A 12861-nucleotide genomic window follows, 5' to 3' on the forward strand; every position below is an offset into this window, starting at 1 on the left:
GAGATAACAGTTCTTTTGTGCTTCATGCCATTTGCTTCTTTAAAATTTGACACAGTTAATCAATAATATCTTCAATATAAATGAGCCAGTTCTCAAATCTGCAGACAAATCATTGTAAACTCCACATTGTAAACACTGTCCACGTCAGAAACCAGAAAAGGCAATCTGATTGTGTACGATCATGAACCATACTTAACATGCCAACAAGGTAGCCGGTGACAACCTTTCGTGTAAAGTTTAAGTTCCTTTGTGAGCTAGTAGCAAAAGATGTGTGTTTGCACACACATGCACACCTTAGAGGGACAATTGGTTGAAATGTCTAACGCCAGACAGCATGCATTTAAGGTGAAAGGGATTTCAAAGGCGATGTGAGAGGCAAGTTTTTACACAGGGAGTGGTGTATCCCTGAAGTGCATTGCCTGAAGTGGTGGTAGAGCCAGATATATTAGGCACACCTAAGAGACGTTTATGTAGGCACATGAATGTGAGGACAATGGAAGGATATGGACCTTACGTAGGCAGAAAGGATTAGTTTAGTTGACCATTTCATTATTAATTTATTTGGTTTGGCACAACATTGTGGGTCGAAGGGCCTGTTCCTGTGCTGTACTGTTCTATGTTCTAATGTGACAGTCTGGATTAGTTTTGGACAGTTTCCACGAGAGCAACTGTGTAAGGAATCCAAGGATGGTGGGTTTTGTCATCCTCATGTTTAGTTGGGATCAAATGTTTGTCCATCAGGCCAGGCAACGATTTGGACTGCTTAGCCAAACACCGATTTTGTTAAGAAGTGTTGATGGTGAAGCAAAGCAGCAAGCTGTGAATGTACAAAATCGGCCCCATGCATTCTGATTGTGCTGCTTAAAGGAGAAATAGGAGCAGGATAAATAAATTAACAGGAAGCATGTGAGGATTTGCTGATGCTGGAAATCCAGAGCAACACTCTAAAAATGCTGGAGGAGCTCAGTAAGTCAAGCAGCATCTATGGAGGAAAATACACTGTCACCATTAAGCCAAAACTCCTCATCAGGAAGTGTCCTTCCTCCAGTATTTTGTGTCTGAAATTAAAAAATGTGAAATAATGTGTTCTGATGAAGTGTCCCAAACTGAATTGCCGACTGTTTATTGCCCTCCGTAGATGCTGCCTGACTTGTTGAATTTCTCAAGCTTTAGATTTGACCTGCTGACCTATTCCACCATTGAAGTCTCAATGAAGACTGTTGTGTGTTCTCCTGACTTCCTCTTCCTCAAGTTCATAGTCGGTTATATTTTCTAACTTCAAAGCATTAAACTAATTCAAAGGAAGGCATGGGAGTCCAGAATGAGGTTCGAATTTTGAGTTCACTCTCAGTGTGGTGTGCACATATCACGAGGTAGTGTAATGACGTATGCAGTTCATGTATCTATACATATAACCCATAATGAATTACTTAAACAAACTAGAATGCTTAACCAAAAAAAATACATAACTATATATATACACACACACTTACTCAGATATTACTAAAATAGTAAATACACAACACATTCAATTCCTTGCTAAGCCATTAGCAATTAAACATGGTGCTGAAAAGGAACTTCCCATAGCATTTGTCTCAAACTGAATGATTCATAAAATGCTGTAGTAGGGATTTAAATTCAAGTTTGCTGCTGTTTGACATTTTAATCAAAGGAATTTTAAACTCTTTACATGAAGTCTGATTGCATTTGGATGTTCGCAGAATTTAAAGAAAATACTGCAGCTTCAGCAAAAATGTATCATTAAGTAACTTCCTAGCTGTAAAACATCAGCTTCTGCGGTCAGCCAAATAGCACCGAACAGACACCAGAGAGTGATTAAACTGCTTGCTACTTTCAGGCTGAGCTATCACCATTCTTGTTGTCACTGATTTGATAAATCCGAACTACTTAATGAACTTAGCCACATCGTGTTCTATAGTAATTAATGATGTCATGATTAGTGATGTCATTGAACTTTGGTAGGTTTATTTTGTCGGTTCTTGTATATTGACTGAATTTTGGTAGCTTTCAGCTTTACATTAGCTATTTTGGATCAAGCAACAAAATTCTGTTTGCCTCCTAGCCTTCTATTTGTATCAAATATCATTGAATATATTTTAATAGGTTTTCCTTGAGTTGAATTGGAAAGTTATTACTGAGTTGAAAAGCTCAGATATACATTCAGGAGCCACTCAATTAGTTCTACCTGTACACCTGCTCATTAATGCAAATATCTTATCAGCCAATCGCATGACAGCAACCCAATGAATAAAAGCATACCGACATGGTCAAGAGGTTCAGTTGTTGGTCAGACCTAATATCAGCATGGGAATGAAATGTGATCTAAGTGACTTTGACCATGGAGTGATTTTTGGTGCCAGATGGGGTGATCTGAGTATCTCAGAAACTGCAGAAATTTTCATGCACAGCAGTCTCTAAAGTTTACAGAGAATGGTGTGAAGAGCAAAAATGGCATCCAATGAGTGGTAGTTCTGGGGGTAATAATGCCTTGTTACTGAGAGAGATCAGAGGAGAATGGCCAGACTGGTTCAAGCTGACAGAAAGGCGACAGTAACTCAAATAACCACACGTTACAACAGTGGTGTGTAGAAGAGCATCTCTGAATGCACAACACATTGAACCTTGAAGTGGATGGGGCTACAGCAGCAGAAGACCAAAAATATATACTCAGTGGCAACCTTATTAGGCACAGGAGGGACCTAATAACGTGGTCACCGAGTTATTAGTTATTAGCTTTTTTTTGTCACTACAGTTACAAAAATGATATGACTCAAAGCACGATTTTAATTTTCAAATTTCCTTCTCCTCAGACTGCTTTCTTGAAATACTAAAACAATTCTTTAAAATATTCCATGCACAGTAATCAACTTTATTAACAACTAACCTTGAATTCATTTACTTTTATTGCACCACGGAGTTGTAATTGGTAAAATTTAAAAATAGTTTATGGTTTATCAGCAGAGCACCCAATCACGACGACCTCGTTCTTCAACTGTCACAGGCAGTGAACAACAAAATGAAATTACGGTAATTTGTTCTGCATTGCAAAATAGTTTTTATTTTAAAGTTATTAATTTATTCAACAATTTAGTTAGAGTTTAACTATATATATATAACTTTTGAAAATTAGTTATTTATCATTCCTTTGCCTCATTTTGTCCTTCCATATCTTCCTGTCTTATTGATACCTATCACTTGTATTAATTATGGTGGTGTAGGTCACTGCAAGTTAGCTGAATTGCAATTAATTACTTCAAAAGTGAATCAACACTTCAAAATGGTGTAACTGAAAGGTCTCCAAACTGTTACTCATGATATCAAATAGGTCTACCAGGGTTTGCTACAAGAATAAAAATATTCAAATTCAGCATTATATGGGTAAAATAACCTTTATCAAAGTTATCACTAAGCTTAAGAAAGCAATGTCAAGACTCTGAATTCATGCAGACTCTGAATGGTATCCATCCAGCTTCAGTGACCACAGAAGGGAATTACTCTATGATCTTCATACAATTTGTCTGATTCCCACCAACATCAATTGATTCCCACCTAATGAGCCTTTGGACCCATCTGAGCTCTTGAGAATTGAACTGAATGAAGTTGACAAAAAGTGGAGATTAAATAGGAGTGACATCTCCAGACAGACTAAACAAAGAAAGTTTGAATTCAGAGAGCTTTGACATGATGTCAAGGATGTTTTTCAGTGTTTTCTCTAATACAGAGGTCATCAATGAGGAGAGTCTTCTAATACTTTCTGTTAAGACCATAAGACACAGGAGCAGAACCCTCTCAACCCCATTCACCTGCCTTCTCCTCACAAAGCTTCATGCCCTGGCTAATCAAGAATCTATCAACCTCGTCCTTAAATGCACCCAGTAACCTGACCTCTGCAGCCGATTGTGCCAATGAATTCCATAGAATATTTTCCTTAAACATTCCTACTTTAATATTCAATTAATATAGGGCACTATTCCATAAAACTGATGCTGAAATAATAATAATGATTTAAAAATAATAGACTGATCTCATCTTTTCATTTGACTCTTGCAATATCTTAAATTCATCTCCAAGAACTTTTCAGGTAGAAAACACCCTTTTTCTCTATCTATCCTCTAAGTTGGGACTTTGATAAGTAGTAAGAAATCCCTGAGTAAAACAGTGTTAAGATCCCAGAGATCCGGTGTGTAAATTTCAGTGGTTAAGTATAAACTTTATACTATCTACCATTAACTTTGTATGCTGTTCATTCGCATATGATAACAACACTCCTTAAAATGTTCTCGATAGGTACAGAGTTTTAAGTGGTATATATTTTAGTTTTTTTGTGGTCTATATGAATTTGAAATTCATAAGTTTTACTAATGAACTGTATTTATTGGTAGTAAAAGATAGGACAATAAATATCAACCCTCTTAGCAGCTCTTTTTTGAACTTAAGAATTGTCATTTGAAGTTACGAAGATCAAATATTTCAATACAAGGTACTTCATCAGTAGTGACAAAGGTTAAATTTCCAATTAACTAAGTGAATGGGGAAGTGCCACATTAGCAGCACTGCTACAGTACTGTGCCAGAGTCTTAGGCGCATATATATAGCTCTGGTGCCTGAGACTTCTGCACAGTACTGTATTTGTCAACGTGGAGCAGAGAGTGAGTTTGTAAGTCTGGTGGGAGCAAACGATGTTGGGAATGGCAAGGGTGGAGTGCTGCGGGTGGGGTGTACGACAGGTGGTAGAGAAGGAGTGCCAGGGCCCTGAGACACCAGGCAAGGTCATTTGATTCCAGACAATTAGTTACTGATCAATACAGAATGTCTGGTGATTCCTGCTCTCTCCCCTCTCCCTTTCTCTTTTCCCAACCATGATTTCCCTCTTCCTGCTCCCTTCCCACTCTCACTCCACAATAGAGAGCCATATCAGAGTCAGGTTTATCGTCAGTCACAAATGTCATGGAATTTGCTTTCTTTGCAGCAGTACAGTTCAATACTTAAAATTACCACAACACTGTGCAAAACTCTTAGGCATTCTAGCTATATATATGTGATTCCAACTTTTGCACAGTACTGTACGTGATCTTCCTGAAACATAATTTCATGTGCACTTCTAAGAGAATTATCATCGATTTTCTGCCTTTCAGTTGTGAAATGTTTCTAAAACTTTTGTGCATTTCTGACCAGGGCAATGGAAAAAGCGTCTTTGCTGATTATCTTCTTATCGAAGATCAAATCCAATTTACTTGCTTTTCCTTCTATTTGAACAATATGTTCTTATGAATAATGCTCTTCTGAACTTTCTTCCTACTCTTTTTTTTCTCACTATTTCTGAATCTTAACATTTTGTGCTGCACGCTATTCTAACTCATTATTCTTCCTCTAAGATTGTGGCTGTGGAATTTGTTGTAAGATTTCACTTTATCATCAAGCCTTTAAAATGCCAAGTTTGGTATTACCAAAGCTGCTCTCTTGGGTTTTCTCAGCTTTCCTTCTACGCTAATAGTCTTGGGTTGTTTCTTGGCTTTTCAACTCTGGTTTGTGGCTAACTCAGACATTTTCACAAACAGAATTGCAGTTAATTCAGAGATCATTAATATTTCTAAATATGGTTCAAAATGGTTAGTGTATTGGGAAGGCTCATGGGAAGAAGCTCTTACTTAGAGAAGACTTTCATCCAGATGTCATAGATGTAAGGTAAACAACGAAAGTTGGGATATAGGAGAGGGGAGGAGAAATATTAGAAATACTTTTTCACACAAAGCTATTATGATTAATAGCGCTGTGTCTTAATGTGCTGGAAGTAGATTCCATAGTATGTTGCAAAAGATAAATGAATATACCTTAAATAAAAGCGAACTGAGGAAAACTTGAATATTTTGAGTGCACACAAACTCAGCGGGCTGAGTGGTTCTGTTTGTGCCAGCACGTTTCATGTGAATAAATGTGATAAAGTCAAGAATAACATTCAGTTTTAAAGCCATGACCAGCATCTTCTCCTTCAGCTGTGGTAAAGCAAATTAAATGGTGAATAATCTCAATTTTTTGTTTTTAAAACTGCCCTTGTTGTTTTTCTGACAACCTGCTCTGAAATGAAAAATAAGCAAATCTTATAATTATTGGTGACTTTAAAAATTGTGAGGGGTTGGTAAATGTGTGTAGAATTACACATGAGCCATTGAAATGGAGATAGTAATTATTCCTAGAAAGTTTCCCTGTTAAAATCTGGGCAGTAGGTTGGATAGTGCATTTTCTTTGTTGACCAATATTCTCAAAAAGTTGGAATACAGGAGAAACTTCGTCAAAGTTGTTCTATGCAGCTTAATGCTACTTTAAAGCTATTGCTTAGACTATATGGCCGAGAAAAATCCTAAACACCAGAAATCTGATATATTTTAAGCAGTGAGTATACATATTCTTTTGAGATCTCACATCTGCTCCAGCTTTTAAAAAGTGATCTACTTATAGCACATTCCCCTGTATTTCGTTAGTATCATGTCAAGTTTTCTTACTTTCCAAATGCCAATTGATTTGTTTGAAAGTTAAAGCATAAACACAAGAGATTGTGCAGATGTTGGAAATCCAGAATAACACACACAAAATGCTGGAGGAACTCAAGTTCAGGTTGAACCATGCATGAATATCCCTGAATACAGCCAAATTCAAAACCGTTCATTTGGGGTCAAGGTGTAAAACACAGTACCAACAGTCATACATAGCACAAAGCACCCATAACATATGTAAGGCAGCAAGTAAACTTACAGTCACACAAAAAAAAGCCCCTGTCCCTGCGTGACAACTGATAGTGCTTTGATGTAATCAGCAAGAGCAAGCAGTTCTCAGCAGTATACAAACGCACACAATCCAGCTTGTCAATTCACTGATCAAACAATAGATGGCAGCACCAATAGGAGGGGCCAATTCTCAAACCAGCATGGACACCATGCTACACCACTTCCAGCGTCCTCTTCCTGGACTGCTGGAATAGGCAAGCCCATGGCTTGAGGCCTAGTCCTTACTACAACCGAGGCTATGCGGCTCCCTTGTCATCTGTCTCCCAATAAGCAAGGGAAACAGATGTGCAGCATTTTATATTATCAATGTCCAAGGGGTTCTTACAATTGCTAGAGAAATATAGAAGACAATCACTTGCTATTAGCCTGTTCACCACCTTCGTGCATCAACTCCAGTGCTTTCCTGTAGCAAGCAGTAACAGGGTCTGCACGAAGTCCAGATCACTGATTTGATAGACCTGCAGTACCTTAAGTTCTTAATATCCAGAATTGTCTTGCAATCATAAAAAGGACATCTAAAAAAGCCAAAATCACCTTTGGTTGGCCCCCCAGGAGGCTGCTACGTCCAATGTGCCGACATCTTACTGGAACTCAGCAGACTCAGACATCATCTATAGAGAGCCGTAAACAGCCAATGTTTCGGGCCAAGACCCTTCATCAGGACCCACCAGAGGGGTCCAAAACATCGGCTCTTTATTCCACTTCATAAATGCTCCCTGACCTGCTGAATTCATTCAGGATTTTGTGTGTGTTAGATAGAGACAGTGTGATCTTTAATCAAAGAAGGCAAATTCAAGAAGCTTATTTCTCTCACCTAATACCCGAGTAATAAATGAGGATAAATTCAAAATATGGTGAGAATAAATGGGTAAAATAAAAAAAAAGTTTAATTCTTAGCAGTGTATTATTTAAACTTGTTTTGCTTGGGATCTACAAAAGAGATGCATGTCAGTTTTGGTTTGGTGGACGTTTATAGAATGTTATTAATTTACTGTCAATCAACTCTGAATGGGTAAGCATACACTTCAAGCTTGCATATTAACTTAAATTCAATCATCTTGCACAAGCAGTCATCTGCAGCCCACATGCTCACAACACCTGGCTTGCCTCCAGGATGGGAAGAGCGGAAAGATGCAAAGGGTCGCTCCTATTATGTAAACCATAACAACAGAACTACTACTTGGACACGTCCAATTGTGCAGGTATGAAGACTGTGCTACCACTTGACAGGACAATGCTCCCACTTCCCTAGAATAACATGCCTTCTTTTTATCCAGAACTTCTCTGCTGGTCAGGCAGACTTCTTTTGCTTTCTTTTTGGAAGTTAATTTTCTAATCTATTACAAACACAAGAGATTCTGCAGATGCTGGAAATCCAGAGTAACACACACAAAATGCAGTATCTGAGAGGAATAAGCAGTCAATATTTCGGGCCAAGACCTTTCAACAGTCCTGAAACAAGATTTTTAATTCCTCTCTTTAGATTCTGCCTGACTTGCTGAGTTCCTCAGCATTTTCTGTGTGTCTCTAATCTGTTATATTTTTGATATAAAAAATTATATTGCATTGAAATAGCAACTTTATACATGATACCAGGTATGAGTTCTGGTCACCTATTTATAGGAAGTTGTATAAGATGTTGGTGAGGCTGAATTTGGAGAATTGTGTGCAGTTCTGATCACCAATCCAAAGAAAGACTATTAGGGAAAGGTTAAATAGTTTACGACTTTATTCCCTGGAGCGTAGGAGAATGAGGGGAGATTTGATAGAGGTATACAAAATTACGAGGGGTAAACGTAAGCAAGCTTTTTCCACTGAGCTCAGGTGAAGCTAGAACCAGAGGTCATAGGTTAAGGGTGAAAGGTGAAATATTTAAGGGGAACCTGAGGGGGAACTTCTTCACTCAGAGAGTTCCAGAGGAAGTGGTGGATACAGGTTCAATTTCAACATTTAAGAGATATTTGGATAAGTACATGAATGGGAGGGGTAAGGAGGGCTGTAATCCAGGTGTGGGTCAATGGCACTAGACAGAATAACATTTCAGCTTGGATGAGATGGACCAAAGGGCCTGTTTTTGAGCTGTGGTGCTCTATATCCACTCAGCAGGATGCACAGAGCTAGTGTGCTTTGCATGCCGTCTGTAACCAGCATATTTCCTTCTAAAATTCCAAGGAACTTGTTCTATTTTAGGTAAATTTAAACATTCGATACAAAAATCTTCCAAGTGCGGAAAGTACATGTTGTATTGCTTTTGTTGGCCAAACCCTAGCCCCAATTTCTTGTGCGTTAGTCATTGAAGGGTCACATCAAGATGTGCCACTCATTGATCAATGTGGTTACAAGCAGCGTTAAAATGCTAATAAAGAGAATCTTTCGATGAACAGAAGTAATTTTCATGTGTTTAATGCAAAATCCCAGAATAGGTTATTAATGTACTCACTTGGAAAATATTATGCTATTTATAACTTACTGCTCGGAGCAGTATACAAAACGAATCATAAACTCAGGAGATCCTGCAGGTACTGAAAGTCCAGTGCAACACACACAAAATGCTGGAGACACTCAGCAGATCAAGTGGCATCTATGGAAAAGAGTAAACAGTCGACATTTCAGGTTGAGACCTTTCCTGAAGCATTGACTGTTTATTCCTCTCCATAGATGCTCCCTGACCTGCTGAGTTCCTCCTACATTTTGCCTGTTTTGCAAAAATAATCTGTTGATAACTAATTTTATTTTCTGGATCTCTCCCATTTGTTCTTATTAGAAATAAGCAGAGAAGTGCTTCACTGCAAGCAGTTTTATTCTTTCTGTGATAATATGAATTTCACTGGTCATTTATGGAATCCTGTTTGCTCCAGTAAATTTTCTGCTGTTGCCCGCTAAGACTGTTTGTCTTGATCAAAATCTCCCACGTCACACCCAACAACATCATCTAGACACAGTTTAGACTGCAGCAATATCAAGAGCACATCAGTGTGGGTGCAAGTCAGAAACAGGAAGGGAACAATCACTATTTGGAGTATTCTATTTATGGACCCCTCTGCCGCCCCCCCCCCCCCCCGATAGTGACTGAAACACTGAGGAGGCAGATTTTAGAAAGATGCAAAAATAACAGGGTCGTTGTCATGGGTGACTTCAACTTCCCTAACATAGATCGAGTAGACGAGTAGATAGAGCCAGGGATATTTTTCCAGGGCAGAAATGTGAAAATACAAGGGGGCATAATACTAAGGTGATTGGAGGAAAGTATAGTGGGGATGTCGGAGGTATGTTTTCTTTAACACAGACTGGTGGGTGCTTGGAACTCCCTGCCGGGGTGGTGGCAGAGGCAGCTATATTCAGGACGTTTTAGATAGGCACCTGGATAATAGAAAAGTTGTGTGCTACGTAGAAGGGCAGTGTTAAATTAATGTTACAGTAGGTTTAAAGATACGCACATCATGGGCAGAATGGCCTGTACTCTGCTGTAATGTTCTGAGTAGAGATGAGCAATAATTGCCAGCCGTGTGTGCAATGCCCAAACCCAGCAAACAGAACATAGAACAGTACAGCACAGTACACGATCTTTGACCTACAGTTTTTTTTTGTAAAGTGTTAAATACCCATCAATTTAATCCTTGTAATGTGAATGAAATTAAGTTGTAAATCTACTGAATCCACAGCTTAATTTTGTGAATTCAGCAGATTCACAACTTAATTTCATTAGTTCTTGACGTTTATAAAAGTTAAGCCAACGGGTTATCAGAAATTGATGCATTTCATATATCAGAGCTGTATGTAATTTCCTATTTTAAAAATACATTAGCATTTAGAGTGTAATAACGCAAATGCCAGTACCAGTCTTCCTGAGGCAATTACTAACTCCGTCTTCTTCATACTACCAGCACGCAGATGATGGCGCATCAGCTACTGCATCCAGCAACAGCCTTTTAAGCGAGCCTCAGATAAGGCGGCCTCGCAGTCTCAGCTCACCCACTGTAACCTTATCAACCCCGATGGAGGTGAGAGTTGAGCATCTTCCACATCCTCCAATGCTCTCTATCACCTTAGCATTTCATTGTCTCATTTCTTCCGTCACTGTTTTCTTCAGCTAATATAGCCTTTCAGTCAACTCTTTTATCCTAGCTAATCTACTTCCAATTCTTTACCTACAACTGTGATTCTCTTCCTTTCTTTTTTAAAAACAGCTCCTGCATGTACTGTCTGCCATAATGAGAGCTTTTCTGATCTTCAGTTAATGTCTATAGGTAACGAACTGTGCCCTTGTAGTCATACATAATACTAATATTCCTATGTCAACTCCAAATTGTCTGACTGTTAAATTGTAACTTGGTTTTTGGGTTTCAGGTGTCTGATATTACTAACAATGCTCATCCTCGGTCAATTATCACATTTCTTTATCTTGAATGATATTGTCTTGTATATATTTTTTTGTAAGCAGAGAAATGCAGCATCATATTGTACGCAAAGTTCTGTGAAAGGACATGACAGATTAACACATTTCTTTTTGTTTCAACAGGAATAATATTTTAGTATAATGCAGTGTTTAACAAAATGCTTCCTCGGTCTTAAAGCTGAAACTGTAATGTATGGACTAAGTAATTAATATTATTTCAAAGGTTTCAAAGGTACATTTAATGTCAGAGAAATGTATACAATAAACATCCTGAAATGCTGTTTCTTCGCACCATCCACGAAAACAGAGAAGTGCCCCCAAAGAATGAATGACAGTTAAATGTTAGAACCCGAAACTCCCCGCAGCCCCCCTCCTTCCCGTGCATAAGTGGCAGCGAGCAACAGTCCCCCCTCCCTCCCACTGGGAAAAAAAGCATCGGTACCCACCACCGAGCACTCAAGTGTGAGCAAAGCAACAGCAAAGACACAGACTTGCAGTTACCCCAAAGACTCCGTGTTTCACCCGGTATTCGACATACCACAGGTTCTCTCTCTCTCTCTCTCTCTAATAAGGAAGAACAAAGAGTCTCCGTTTGCACAGCAAGCAGGAGGACATAACAAACAACTCGCTGGTTTACAATGTTAAAAGTTCATTGTGTCGCTTTTTTCGAGCTCTGTGCCCACAGCTTAGATCTGGGCACACAGCCATAGATATTCTGACTCCCCGGACGACACACGGGTCTCCTGCCATGACACCGACCTTCGACCCGCCCATCTCCAAAGCCCCAAGATCCTAGGCCTCCAAAGCTGAGCTGGACTCTTAGGCCGAGGCCTTGGTGTGCCGAAATCCTGAGAGCGGGTCCCATTCCCGCAAAGAACCATAGTCAGCGTGTAACTCCAGGTCAGGGTCTTCAAAAGAACCCTGAAAGGGAAAAATAGAGATATTAAAGATGGAAATAGAGCTGTTTCCGAAGATGCAAGCAAAGGAGTCGCTGTTTGTATTAGTATTGCATTTTTTATTCTAAAGCTGTTTATATTGTTATAAGCAGTGGCCTAGCACTCACTATAATGAAATTCAAAGAATATTTTGATTTAAAGATTTATTTCTCATGTGTACATCAAAAACCTACAGTGAAATGTGTGATTTGCATCAACAACCAATGAAGTTGAAGGGTGTACTGGGGGCAGCCCATAAGTGTTACCAGGCATCTGATGCCAACGGGGCATGCCCACAGCTCACTAACCCTAACCCCTACGTCTCCGGAACGGGGGAGGAAGCCCACACAGTCACAGGGAGAACATGCAAACTCCTTCCCACAATGGCGGGAGCTGACCCTGATCACCGGCACTGTAATAGTGTTATATGAACTACTAGGCTAGCATGCCACTGATATGCCAACTATATTAAAGATATTGTCAGCACGGATTCAGCAGGTATGGCTTTCATTCAGATCCTACTTTGGAAAATTCTGGAATTGAATCTGACAGAAGTACTCATTTGTGGCTGAAGAAACAAAAATGACCAGTTTCTAAGAGACAGTTATCATATTAGTAGTAATGGGAAATTTGGATGGATCCACCAACACAGTCGTTATATAAGGATGAGATGAGAGTAATCTGCATTTATTGTAACTTCCCTTTCTAGCTGATATGTACTAGACAG

The 12861-nt window shown here is 39.1% G+C and overlaps 1 protein-coding gene across 18 annotated transcripts in view; it reads left to right on the forward strand.

Moving 5' to 3' along the window:
- nedd4l (NEDD4 like E3 ubiquitin protein ligase) overlaps positions 1 to 12861 on the forward strand; it is a 418746-nt gene that overhangs the window by 337671 nt on the left and 68214 nt on the right. For 8 of the 18 annotated variants that reach the window (XM_073064158.1, XM_073064157.1, XM_073064145.1 and 5 more), the window contains 3 exons: positions 2980 to 3048; positions 7871 to 8005; positions 10688 to 10804. The exons of 4 other annotated variants lie outside the window; for them this stretch is intronic. In XM_073064158.1, the coding sequence (XP_072920259.1) occupies positions 2980 to 3048; positions 7871 to 8005; positions 10688 to 10804 (321 nt within the window). The remainder of the gene's footprint in view (positions 1 to 2979; positions 3049 to 7870; positions 8006 to 10687; positions 10805 to 12861) is intronic. 6 more of the 18 variants (XM_073064163.1, XM_073064146.1, XM_073064147.1 and 3 more) reach the window with 5 other exon arrangements.

The sequence above is a fragment of the Hemitrygon akajei genome, chromosome 13 (assembly GCF_048418815.1).
Source record: "Hemitrygon akajei chromosome 13, sHemAka1.3, whole genome shotgun sequence".
Lineage (NCBI taxonomy): Eukaryota > Metazoa > Chordata > Chondrichthyes > Myliobatiformes > Dasyatidae > Hemitrygon > Hemitrygon akajei.